At 37.5% G+C, this 12,974-nt stretch overlaps 1 protein-coding gene across 2 annotated transcripts; it reads right to left on the bottom strand.

Annotated features, from left to right (window-relative positions):
• Positions 1 to 1,544: 1,544 nt before the first annotated feature.
• Positions 1,545 to 12,664, bottom strand: LOC149788687 (lewis-type alpha-(1,3)-fucosyltransferase-like). Of its 2 annotated transcripts, XM_089974763.1 has the most exons (4): positions 12,297 to 12,664; positions 11,158 to 11,436; positions 5,467 to 7,050; positions 1,545 to 4,074 (listed from the first exon to the last, which is right to left on the bottom strand). In XM_089974763.1, the coding sequence occupies exons 3-4, from the start codon at positions 6,661 to 6,663 to the stop codon at positions 4,015 to 4,017; spliced, it is 1,257 nt and encodes a 418-aa protein (XP_089830889.1). In that variant the 5' UTR covers positions 6,664 to 7,050; positions 11,158 to 11,436; positions 12,297 to 12,664; the 3' UTR covers positions 1,545 to 4,014. The 2 variants fall into 2 exon arrangements, with proteins under 2 accessions (XP_089830889.1, XP_089830890.1); XM_089974764.1 differs by having other exon boundaries at positions 11,158 to 12,664.
• Between the last annotated feature and the right edge of the window lie 310 nt (positions 12,665 to 12,974).

Raw genomic sequence — 12,974 nt, 5'->3', positions numbered from 1 at the left:
ACGTATTTTTCTTTTAACTGATTCTCGTACTAGTAGATACTCTTCTATTGCTTTTAATCGCTCTCGTGATATTCTGCTTCTTAATGATTCTCCCACATCATTTATTATTATTTTCAATTTGTATCTTAAAATTAAAATTAAATTTTTCATTTAAACACGACAGCAGCAGGGAGGGCGCCACCGATAGTTGGTCGTATAAAATAAAAAATAAAAATAAATAAAATCGTATACAACCCTACTCCGCAGCTAGATCTTCGAATAGGGGTTTATTCACAGGCTGGGGTTCAACAGCGATAAAACCCTCCCAGGAAGCCTTAATTTGGTAAAATAAGCCTTTCTACGGATTAGATTTCCATGGAAGCTTTATTTTTTGTCGGAATCCTTAGGTCTGTTCGCCCTTCCTGCTGCTAAAAATGTGTACACAACATTTGTTCTTGTTTCCATGTAAAACCTTTTTGCAAAATTTACTTTTAATACTCTCGTTGCTGCACGCGGCCCAGCAGTATAACTTAAAAGCGGAACATCAAAGAACATTTTTCTTGATGATTTACCCAAGAATGCAATTTTACAGCCTATCTTCGGAATTAAATGGAATGTACAAAGTCAGGACTGCGAGTGCAACTTTGTCAAGAATGGGCCCATTTTCCATTCCTGTCTAGAAGCTTAAAGTTGTGAAAATCTCTCAAAATATTTGTGCAAATGTTGAACACGGCTTTAGTGTTTCCAGATTTGACTATGATTGAAATCCGCAATTCGTTATTCGGCTTTGAACGCCACTAAAGAGAAGTTATACACTTTCGGGTTTTCGCAAAAACGGACATTTTCGTCCGGATTGAAATTATTATTGCACGTTTCGTGGCACAGTTATATACGAGGGCTTTTATTCGTTTGAATTTAGACATGAACAGACAGGAATACTGACAAGACTCGTACATCATTTCAAATTATGGGTAAGTGTTATGCGTGTACAATACCTTAGCTTGATTTTATACTTTAAATAATGATGCTTAAAATTTACAGGTCCACAATAAAAAAATAATGAAAATGTAAAATATACAGTTATTTAATTAAAACGTCTAAACACGGGTATACTTTTGGGCAAACTTAGAAACCGACCATCTCATTTTCTGACATTGTTTGAAGAAATATAAAATTAAGATCGCCGAATATTTTGTTTCTTCTCTCTTTTAAATAAAAATAAGTCTGGCTTTGGTTTGTAATAGAAAAGAACCAAGTATATAATTGAAAAATGAATTGTCTTCAGAACGAAATTCCAAAATATTAATTTAGTCATAAATTCAAAGAGCACTCTCTAATTCCAAAGTTAATTTAAATACATAAATCCTCTAAAAATTAAAAACTGAACACAACTAAAAGCATGGTTCCATTTTGAAAAATAAGATAGAAATGAGGAATTTTCCTTGTAAAGCTAAGTCTCAATATGAGGAATAGGATAAAGAATAAACAATAATTTCTAGAACATTCTACGTTGTAAATAATATTAGGTTTATTACTAAAACGTAAGTAAAGAACATAAAAAGCACCAGGTACAGCAGTTTTTATTATTATTTTGTACTGCAAACAATTTCCTGAACTGAGATCCAAGTAAACATATCTACCTCCAAGTACTAATGATCTTAAAATATAATATAAAATTATATACAAGAACTAGCTATATAATACTGTGTTTACAGAACACATATTAGTCAGTTAGGCCAAAACTCCTACCTCAGTTATGGACAAAAGTTAATGACAATTAAATATACATAGGATAATCAAGGGATGTATTGTGCAGACAAAAAAGTGGGAGAGGCTGAAACTCAGTAAAGCTGACAATTACTAAACATTCTGAAATCTGTAGATCAGTCAATATTGATTGAAGACTGAAATCCGCAAAGCAGTCAATACCGATTGAAGACGGAATTCGCAAAGCAGTTAATACCGATTTAATACTGAAATCCGCAAAGCAGTCAATACAATTTAAGACTGAAATCTGTAAAGCATTCAATACTGATTGAATATGGAAATCCGCAAAGTAGTCAATACCGATTTAAGACTGAAATCTGTAAAGCAGTCAGTACCGATTTAAGACTGAAATCCGCAAAGCAGTCAATACGGATTGAAGACTGAAATCTGCAAATCAGTCAATACTGATTGAAGACGGAAATCCGCAAAGCAGTCAATACTGATTTAAGACTTAAGTCTGTAAAGCAGTCAATACCAATTTAAGACTGAAATCCGCAAAGCAGTCAATACCGATTGAAGACTGAAATCTGTAAATCAGTCAATACTGATTGAAGACGAAAATCCGCAAAGCAGTCAATCCTGATTTAAGACTGAAATCCGCAAAGCAATCAATGTCGATTGAACAGTGTCGTTTAGAAATGGAAACCTGATGTCCACCATATTTGTACTAACTATAATCACAAAGAAAGTTTTCTTTTCGTTGATAGTAAGACCAAATGGAACGTCATAACTACCTACAGCGAAGAAAAGTAGTAGACATCTTCTTTTTTTAAATTCCCTTCCCTCACCCACATTTTCCCCATATTTAAGTCAGTTTCGAAAATGAGAAGAAGAAAAAGAAATTATCGGGTGGTATCCTTTCCCCGCCTCCAACGTGTATATTTTCTTCTGGTAAATTATAAAAAGCACCGGTTCGGAATTCTAAAGATCGCCACCCCTAAACCAGTTGCAAGGACGTGCTATTAAAAAAAAAACACGAATATATAATTTCATAATCCTGTGCGCGTTTTAAAACAAAGATAATACAAGCATGATTTTTATTTGTAAATAGTGTGTATTTTATATCAAATGATGTTTCAAAATGTTTCATTACATACGTTATTGAAATCCTCACCTTATATCCATACAAACGCTTACATCCAAATACACCATTATATCCATACACGAGCTTACTCTTAAATCCATACACACTCTCACATCCATACAAACGCTTACATCCAAATGCACTATTATATCAATACACGCTCTCACATCCATACACACTCTCACATCCATACACACTCTCACAACCATACACACATTTGCATCCATACACACTCTCACATCCATACACACAGTTGCATCTATACACACTCTCACATCCATACACGCGCTTGCCTCCATACACACTCTCACATCCATACACACGGTTGCATCCATACACACTCTCACATCCATACACACGGTTGCATACATGCACACTCTCACATCCATACACGCGCTTACATCCATACATACTCTCACATCCATACACACGTTTACATCCATACACTCCCTTACATCCATACACACGGTTGCATCCATACACATTCTCACATCCATACACATGCTTGCATCCATATACTCCCTTACATCCATACACACGTTTGCATCCATACACACTCTCACATCCATACACACGGTTGCATCTATGCACACTCTCACATCCATACACACGGTTGCATACATGCACACTCTCACATCCATACACTCGCTTACATCCATACATACTCTCAAATCCATACACACGTTTGCATCCATACACTCCCTTACATCCATACACACGGTTGCATCCATACACACTCTCACATCCATACACATGCTTGCATCCATACACACTCTCACATACATACACACGTTTGCATCAATACACACTCACATCCATAGACACGTTTGCATCAATACACACTCTCACATCCATACACACGTTTGCATCAATACACACTCTCACATCCATACAATCCATACACACGTTTGCATCAATACACACTCTCACATCCATACAATCCATACACACGTTTGCATCAATACACACTCTTACATCCATACAAACGTTTGCATCAAAAACACACTCTCATCGGGGTCCATCGGAACTATCAGGCAACTCTTTATATCCCCATCATATAACCATCTGCATACATATTGGGCATGAAGAAAAAACAACAACAAAGGCAAAAGGACAAATGACATCACACTTAAGGGCAGTTCTTAACCATTTGTCCCGGAAATCTACATGGTAGACAATATTCCTTATCCAAGTCCTAGATTGTAGAGTATGCGGCTCAGGATCGTAGAGACCAACGTCTTTAGCTGAAATGAAATAAAAATAGTTTCACTCAAAACTCAGACTTCGATTCATATGTATTGACTTCCTAAAACTTATCTCATAACTGGCATCGAACGACGAGAATGTACGGATTTTCTTTACTTTGACCGAGCTGTATTCCAAAATTTACTAAAACTATTGTACAACTATGTACATTTTTTTCTTTTAATCTCGTTTCACTGTTGCTAACCCAATAGCTCATAACCCCAAATATGTTTTGATATTGATGGACGATTTGTGGCTATGATAGCATATATTCATAACACTGAGGAACAGTTTATATACAAACCTGTCTGCAACATATCGATGTACATTGTAGACACTTCCGGTATTGCTCGCAACTCTTGAGTTAGCGTCAGTTGAAGCGTTATTTTGGCGATATGTAAGTAACATTTCCGAATGAAAGCTTATGTTTTATCACTTTATAATGTAACCCTATGTATTATGGCCGTTTTGAATTTCGTGTCAGATATGTATGTTACCAAATACCAGTAAAGCTGTCTCAGCTGTCGGCAGGTGTGTTCCGGAAAAATCAGCATGCAGCAAAATTGTATTATTTAATGAATATGTAACATCATACCCAAAAAACGACCATCAGTATGGTAGGGGTCTATCGGAACCTATTCTGTTTCAAAAAGCACACACACACACACACACACACACACACACACACACACATATATATATATATATATATATATATATATATATATATATATATATATATATATATATATATATATATATATATATATATTGGTGATTTTCAGAGTTATCCAGTTTCCTTCACCACAAAGACGAGCTTAAGCCCATTGTGTATATGGAAATCCTAGCATTATGTCATCTCTAACCTCGCGCTACCACTGAGCAGCACCTAAATATAGAAACGTTCTCCTTCTCCTCCTGGTAAAGCGTCATACCCAAATATAGCCAGCCTACTTTTTAATCAGTGTTGATGCGGTTACCTTTGCCAGGAGGAGTCCATAGTACCCATGAAAATCTAACCTTTTGTCGCAGTCCTCTCCACCGTGTCTGCATTTAGGATCCAAAAACGTTATTGCCATCTACTCATTTTTGTGCAACATTACAAATATAGCCCTCTGAATCGATGTGCATGCAATTCCTATGAAAATATGATCTTTCACCTCCATCCCTCTTTCACTAGGGGCTGCATTCGAATCCCAGAACCTATGTTGTCAGTCACGTATCCTAGCTAGGTATCTTAAACCAAGAATACCCCCGTTTAAACTGCAGAACAGACAGGCATAACTGAGGGGGACATAACAAATAACAATATATCCGTTAATGTGTGGTATATAATAAACAAATATAATTAATCCAAATTGATGTGTTTACGTATAGAAAACTCTTCTTACCCCTGTCTTTTTACAGGTGTCTTGTCTGAGCCATCCTTCTAAATCGGTGTAAACCTGGGCCGGTCTCTTGGTATGTAGCTCCTTACACACTTTACAGAAGTTGCAAAGATCTCCGCCTATCTTGTACCCTCTCTTCCATTCAAAATAAGAATTATACAGCGTGTCATTTTTTGATACGGAAACAATGTATTCAGCTGCTGACTTCATGGAGGGGAAGTCGAATATGTTTATGTATGATCCAGGTGGCGCAATACCGACAGCAGGAAATTTCCAAGCCACAATGGGAACCTGATTTCGAGACAAAGATAACCAAAATTTTTCTGTAATATAGTCCCTACAAAAACTATTCTCAAATGCAATGTAAAATTTGTACTGACCTAGACGATCTTGCATACAGTTATAATTCAAGTTGGCATTTTTGAATTCCGTACAAATCTTTCCCAAACCACATTTTCCAAAAACCTCAGTTTCCAGACCATGTTTCTGTAATTCATATATTAGTCTGTATCTGTGTGCTTGGTCATAGCAATTGCTGATCAGCGTTACCGCCATTTTCTTTCGGTTCCTTCCAAATTCAAAACTTTGATGATAGAGGTTTCGTTTCTCTTCGTCCGTCATTTCACGCACTGTACCATATGGCATTTTGATGGTGGAATCTCTTCGAAAAGACATTGTCCAATTAAAAATGTTCGGTTTACTCTCTCCCCATAGGAAAATCGGAGGTTCCATGCTGTACCAAATCCAAACCTGATCACGTGACCTGTACCGAGGCATGTCGATATAGCTTTGATATAAATATGATGGAATCCCTTTATATTTCCATACATCATTCGGATGAAATAAAACTGCATCGCTTTCAGCAATTTTAAATTTGTCATTTGTAACTTCACATTTAAACGGGCAAGAATTATTTAAACAGGAGTTTCCATCATCGTACCATTCCCATGAATCAAAGAAAGTAGTCCAAACTAAAATCTTCTTTGTGGTCTTGTTCCGCCATACATCATCAGAAAATACTGTGATGAATCTATCACCGGATGTGACTTCAAAGGTAAGTAATGTTTCCTCATGGGAAGAAAGAACAAAGAGCAATAACGCTATTATCAACACAATTATTAATATTCTCCGAATTCTCCACAGTTTTCGAGAGCGAAATAAAGTTGGGCAGTTCAAAGCAATATCTCTGATCATTCTCATGCTATCTGAGGTTTATTCTTTTAGTTTGCCAAAAGGAACAAATATTTCTCCACTGTTGTCGTAGATGTGTCATATAGTTGTGTTCCGAAAATTTCTATACAGACATGTAAGATCACTGTGTGTAGAAATAACCAGTGCTTGATTCATTAAATCAGAGGATCGAATTAAACATATCTTTATCTCGATGTCGAGTCAATTTGTCCAAAATGAATTTTAGTATCACCAAATCCAATACGTCTCGTGCATTTAACTGATGTTGGTGATGTTTTAAATCATCCCCACTTCGTTTAGAACGGTGACTTCAAATTGGCAGTTCTTGATTATCACGATTGCTGCCTTCCAATAGCCACATTCCTTTAAATTCTGTATCTGAACTGTGCATTTTACCTACAAATGAGAAATAAAGAAGAATTGAAGGGTATAACGAGACACTTTCTGAAGTGTGATTAACGCATCCGAAATAACTATAGTGCAATACGGTTTATGTGGGTATCAGTGAATAGATCTGCCACTAAAGATAGGCCCCAGTAGTTTAGGTTTTCGTTCAAAGTCCCAGTACCCTGGCAATTCAAAGTCCCAGTGCAGTGGCAGTTCAGCTGCAATTAACGAACTACATGCTTCAAATACTGTGGATTCACTTTTGTTTAATTTCTGACAAGATTTATCAAACATGTATAATGTGCTCTTAGGGTGCATTAAACCGATTATAGACACGTATCGTTTGCTGTCAAGATGCATCACAGCATATGGACATGTAGACTATGCTGTCAGGGTGTATTAAACCGAGCATAGACATGTCTTGTTTGCTGTCAATATGCATCACACCGTATAAAGACATGTCGAGTGTGTTGTCAGGGTGTATAAAACCAACTATAGACATGTATAGCTTGCGGTTAAGATGCATCACACCGCATATAGGCATGCAGAGTGTGCTGTCGGTGTGCATTAAACCGAATATAGACATGTCTAGCTTGCTGTCAAGATGCATCAAAACTGCATATAGACATGTAGAGTGTGTTGTCAGGGTGTATTAAACATATTAGAGACATCGTTAGCTTGCTGTCAAGATACATCACAACACATATAGACATGTAGAATGTGTTGCCAGGGTGTATTATACCGAGTACAGACATGTATAGCTTACTATCAAGATACATCACACCACATATAGACATGTAAAGTGTGTTGTCAGGGTACAATAAACCGAGTATAGACACGTATTGCTTGCTGTCAAGATGCATCACACCACATATAGACATGTAAAGCGTGTTGTCAGGGTGCATTAAGCAGATTATAGACATGTGTAGCTTGCTGACAAGATTCATCACACCGCATTAAGACATGTAGAGTGTGTTATCAGGGTGCATTAAGCAGTGTGTGTGTGTGTGTGTGCGATTTGGATTTTAACGTAGCTTTAACAAATTTTCAGTCATATCGCTACGATGTCTGCAGTGTGACAGTTTAAAGTGATGTATAGCACTGGGGCATCATGCCGCAAACATGTAGCATGATGTCCCACCCAGTCACATTATCCTGACACCAGGCCGACCAGTCATAACACTGACCTCTTAGTACTGAGCGCCAAGCGAGGCAGCTGTTAGTACCATTTTTGTAAGTCTTTGGTATGACTCGGCCGGTGACCGAACCCACGACCTCCCTCATCCATGGCCGACGCTCTAACCACTAGGCCACCAAAGCGGTTGCATTAAGCAGAGTATAGACACGTACAGCTTCTGTCAAGAAGCACCACACCGTGTATAGACATGTAGAGTGTGTTGTCAGTGTGCATTAAACCGAGTATAGACATGTATAGATTGCTGTCAAGATGCATCACACCGCATAAAGACATGTAGAGTGTGTTGTCAGGGTGTATTTAACCAAGTTTAGTCATGTATAGCTTGCTGTCAAGATGCATCACACCGCATAAATACATGATGCAGAGTGTGTTGTCAGGCTGTATTAAAGCGAGTATGGACGTGTATAGCTTGCTGTCAACATGCATCACACCGCATATACACACGTAGAGTGTGTTGTCAGGGATTATTCAACTGAGTAAAAACATGTATAGCTTGTTTTCAAGATGCATCACACCGCATATAGACATGTAGAATGTGTTGTCAGGATGTATTAAACCAAGTATAGTCAAGTATAGCTTGCTGTCAAGATGCATCACACCGCATACATACATGATGTAGAGTGTGTTGTCAGAGTGTATAAAATCGAGTATGGACATGTACAGCTTGCTATCAAGATGCATAACACCGCATATAGTCATGTAGAGTGTGTTGTCATGGTGCATTTAACCGAGTATAGACATGTATAGCTTACTGTCAGGCATAGATGATAAAAATGTTTTTTTGGTTTTTTATTTTACCTCGTAAAACGCGTTTTTTTTACGTTTTTTATTTTTTGCGTTTTTTATATTTGGTACTTCCAATTTTTTTATCATCAGCCATACAGGCGGTCCTCTGTCATACTCTAGATAACAAATATCGATCAATAATGAATCTATGATGCTAGCCTACGATACTTTACGTAAACATGCTACAACATAATGCTGATGTCTGGTAGTGTAGGCCAGGCTTGTATACATTTGTATCACTGAAACTTTAAAACTGGTATGTAGCGTGTAAATAAGTAAAATATTGATTTTTGTGTTGCCTAAAAACTACTGGAACGTTTTTTTTTTTCGTTTTTTATTTATTGAGAAAAAAATGCGTTTTTTTAACGTTTTTTATTTTAATTTTAACGTTTTTAACATCAATGCTGTCAAGATGCATCACACAGCATATAGAGATGTAGAGTGTGTTGTCAGGGTATATTAAACCGAGAACAGACATGTCTAGCTTGCCGTCAATATACATCACACCACATAAAGACATGTAGAGTGTGTTGTCAGGGTGTATTAAACTGAGTATAAACATGTATAGCTTGCTGTCAATATGCATCACACTGCATATAGACATGTAGAGTGTGTTGTCAGATTGTATTAAACCGAGTATAGACATGTCTAGCTTGCTGTCAAGATGCATGTCACCACATAAAAACATGTAGACGGTGTTGTCACGGTGTATTAAAATGAGTATAGGCATGTATATCTTGCTGTCATGATGCATCACACCGCATAAAGACATGTAGAGTGTGTTGTCAGGGATTATTCAACCGAGTAAAAACATGTATAGCTTGCTGTCAAGATGCCTCACACCGCATAATGCCATGTAGTGTGTGTTGTCAGTGTGTATAAGACCGAGTATAGACATGTATAGCTTGCTGTCAAGATGCATCACACCGCATAAAGACATGTAAAGTGTGTTGTCAGGGTGTATTAAACTGATTATACACATGTATAGCTTGCTGTCAAGATGCGTCACACCGCATATATACATTTATATTGTGTTGTCAGTGTGTATTAAACCGAGTATAGACATGTCTAGCTTGCTGTCAAGATGCATCACACCGCATATAGTCATGTTGAGTGTGCTGTCAGGGTGTATTGTACCGAGTATAGATATGTATAGATTGCTGTCAAGATGCATCACACCGCATAAATACATGTAGAATGTGTTGTCAGGATGTATTTAACCAAGTATAGTCAAGTATAGCTTGCTGTCAAGATGCATCACACCGCATAAATACATGATGCAGAGTGTGTTGTCAGGGTGTATAAAATCTAGTATGGACATGTACAGCTTGCTGTCAAGATGCATAACACCGCATATAGACATGTAGAGTGTGTTGTCAGGATGCATTTAACCGAGTATAGACATGTATAGCTTACTGTCAAGATGCATCACACCGCATATAGAGATGTAGAGTGTGTTGTCAGGGTGTATTAAACCAAGAATAGACATGTCTAGCTTGCCGTCAATATACATCACACCACATAAAGACATGTAGAGTGTGTTGTCAGGGTGTATTAAACTGAGAATAAACATGTATAGCTTGCTGTCATGATGCATCACACTGCATATAGACATGTAGAATGTGTTGTCAGGGTGCATTAAACCGAGCATAAACATGTATAGCTTGCTGTCAAGATGCATCTCACCGAATATAGACATGTAGAGTGTGATGTCAGGGTGCATTAAACCTATTATATACATATATAGCTTGCTGTCAAGATGTATCACATCGAATAAAGATATGTGGAGTGAGCTCTCAAGGTGTATCAAACTGAATATAGACATGTAGAAATGTATGTTGCATAAAACAGACTATATACATTTAGAATGGGCAATCGAACTATATCAAATCGATTATAGTTACGTGTAATGGGCTGCCAAGGTGCATCAAACTAACGTTTTATCAATAAAGTACTATGCAATCTCTGACAATACGAAATCACCTTATCGGCACTGTAAATTAACACAAGGAGTGCAAGCCTGACGCTATCCATCTGCTCGATTCGACTTTTGTCATGCGTCTTTTATTGCTTCAGAATCGCAAGAAGACTGAACAAAGCTACACATATCGATTCAAAAGACAGTAACATACCAATGCATAACTCTCCGCCGACTATCGCATCAGTCTAATCCGGCGAATTAACCTTTCTTTTCACCATTGCGGTCACAAAGTCTTTCTACAGGACTCCATCAGGCGGCAGAGTAGAATCTATCCGAACTCTGTTGTCATTGACATGTAGATCGCGAGATTTATGTTGTCACGTGACTCGGAATACAAATGGAGAGTTCCACCTCAAATTTCATTTTCGCTGTAGTTACATCTAGTCTGTCAGTGGATTAAAGAATATAACGAATGCTATACTCGTAATTTCTGAAAAAATAAATCATATTCTATCGATTTCATACAGGTATATCTCGATGAAAGGTCGTTAAAGTTTGCTTGGCCGGCTAGTAAGCGACTACCCTATGCTGACTTTAAATGGTGTCGGCGAATTCCAACTTTTCGATATGCAGTGGACTCTAACCCTGCACCCCAACATAAATGCCCAAATATCGAAAATGGGGTGGCAAGGGTGAGAGGAAACTCAGACTACCGCCCGGGGTCCCCAGAAAAGTACTCCTTTGGGAAGGGGCATGACTTAGGGTCATAACTAATTGAACTATTTGCGTATAAATAATCAGAATAGGAGAAAACGAAAGAAAAAATATTGATGTACTGCCAGGCTTGGAAACGGACTCAAAAAGGAGGAACATAATCCAATACGTCATCGTAGAATGCTAGCCTTCCAGGAATCCAGGCTACCCCAAGCACGGCTAAACTAAAACAACACTATAACAGGCAAAAACGAATTATGTAATAGACTCTCTCTCTCTCTCTCTCTCTCTCTCTATATATATATATATATAGAGAGAGAGAGAGAGAGAGAGAGAGAGAGAGAAGCACTTCTATTTCTAACACTCGAAATATATTCCAACATAAATTATATAATTTGCAAATGCCTACGTTATACAATATTTTGTAATACGACTGATAAGTAGATAGTTCCATCTAACCCATGCACCCTTACTCCGATCCCATAAACCTTCTTCATTCCACACTGACGTACATTTGTTACGCTCTGTCACTCCTCCAGACGTTATCTGATGGTCGGATGGTTGGGGGTATAGTAGTATAATGAGAGAGAGAGAGAGAGAGAGAGAGAGAGAGAGAGCATTATAACAAAGATTTGCCTGTATTTATCCATGAATTGAAATTCTTTTTCTTTTCACCGCGTTTGTTACATCAACACGAATCGGAAAATCAGTAGGATTTCACAGTGGCGTGCCACACACTGGCAATCACCTTGTCATACCATAGTAACAAACAATTTTGCGCAGATCCGCGCTAGTTATTCAGCGCTCAGACTACTGACGCTAGAAAATTGTTCCTTCTTTTGTACAAGCTATAGAATCGGGTTACATTACTATTGCGATCTTAAATAACTTTCGTTGCGAAAGTTTGTCGAACTGTGTTAAATTCTGAATGGATTGTGATACTATACAACAGGCTTACAAGACAATGGCTTATCTAGAATCTAGATACATGCACGTTCTTGTTGACTGTGCTTATAATATTTATCTTCATGATCAATTACATGTTCAATACCCAAGGTCGTCTATCCAGTTATTTTAATGAAGACACTAAGTTTTGTATCATTCGGACTATCTTCAACTTTTTCCGTTAAGTCGAGATAAAAACCTCAGCGCTATTTAGAACTACTTGTATATTCCAAATTATGTTTCAAGTCACATCGGAATATTCAGTCTTTTCTGCTTGTATCTCTTCTATATATTCGGTACATTCCATCAGAATGAAATCACCCAATCAATCAAATTGATGTGTATTCCTACAACCATACAAGGTTATTT

Source organism: Sinohyriopsis cumingii, chromosome 11, assembly GCF_028554795.1.
Source record: "Sinohyriopsis cumingii isolate HCF-2022 chromosome 11, ASM2855479v2, whole genome shotgun sequence".
Classification (NCBI taxonomy): Eukaryota; Metazoa; Mollusca; class Bivalvia; order Unionida; family Unionidae; genus Sinohyriopsis; species Sinohyriopsis cumingii.
The sequence above is the reverse complement of the archived record's forward strand: the minus strand, read 5'-3'. Positions and strand labels throughout refer to the sequence as shown.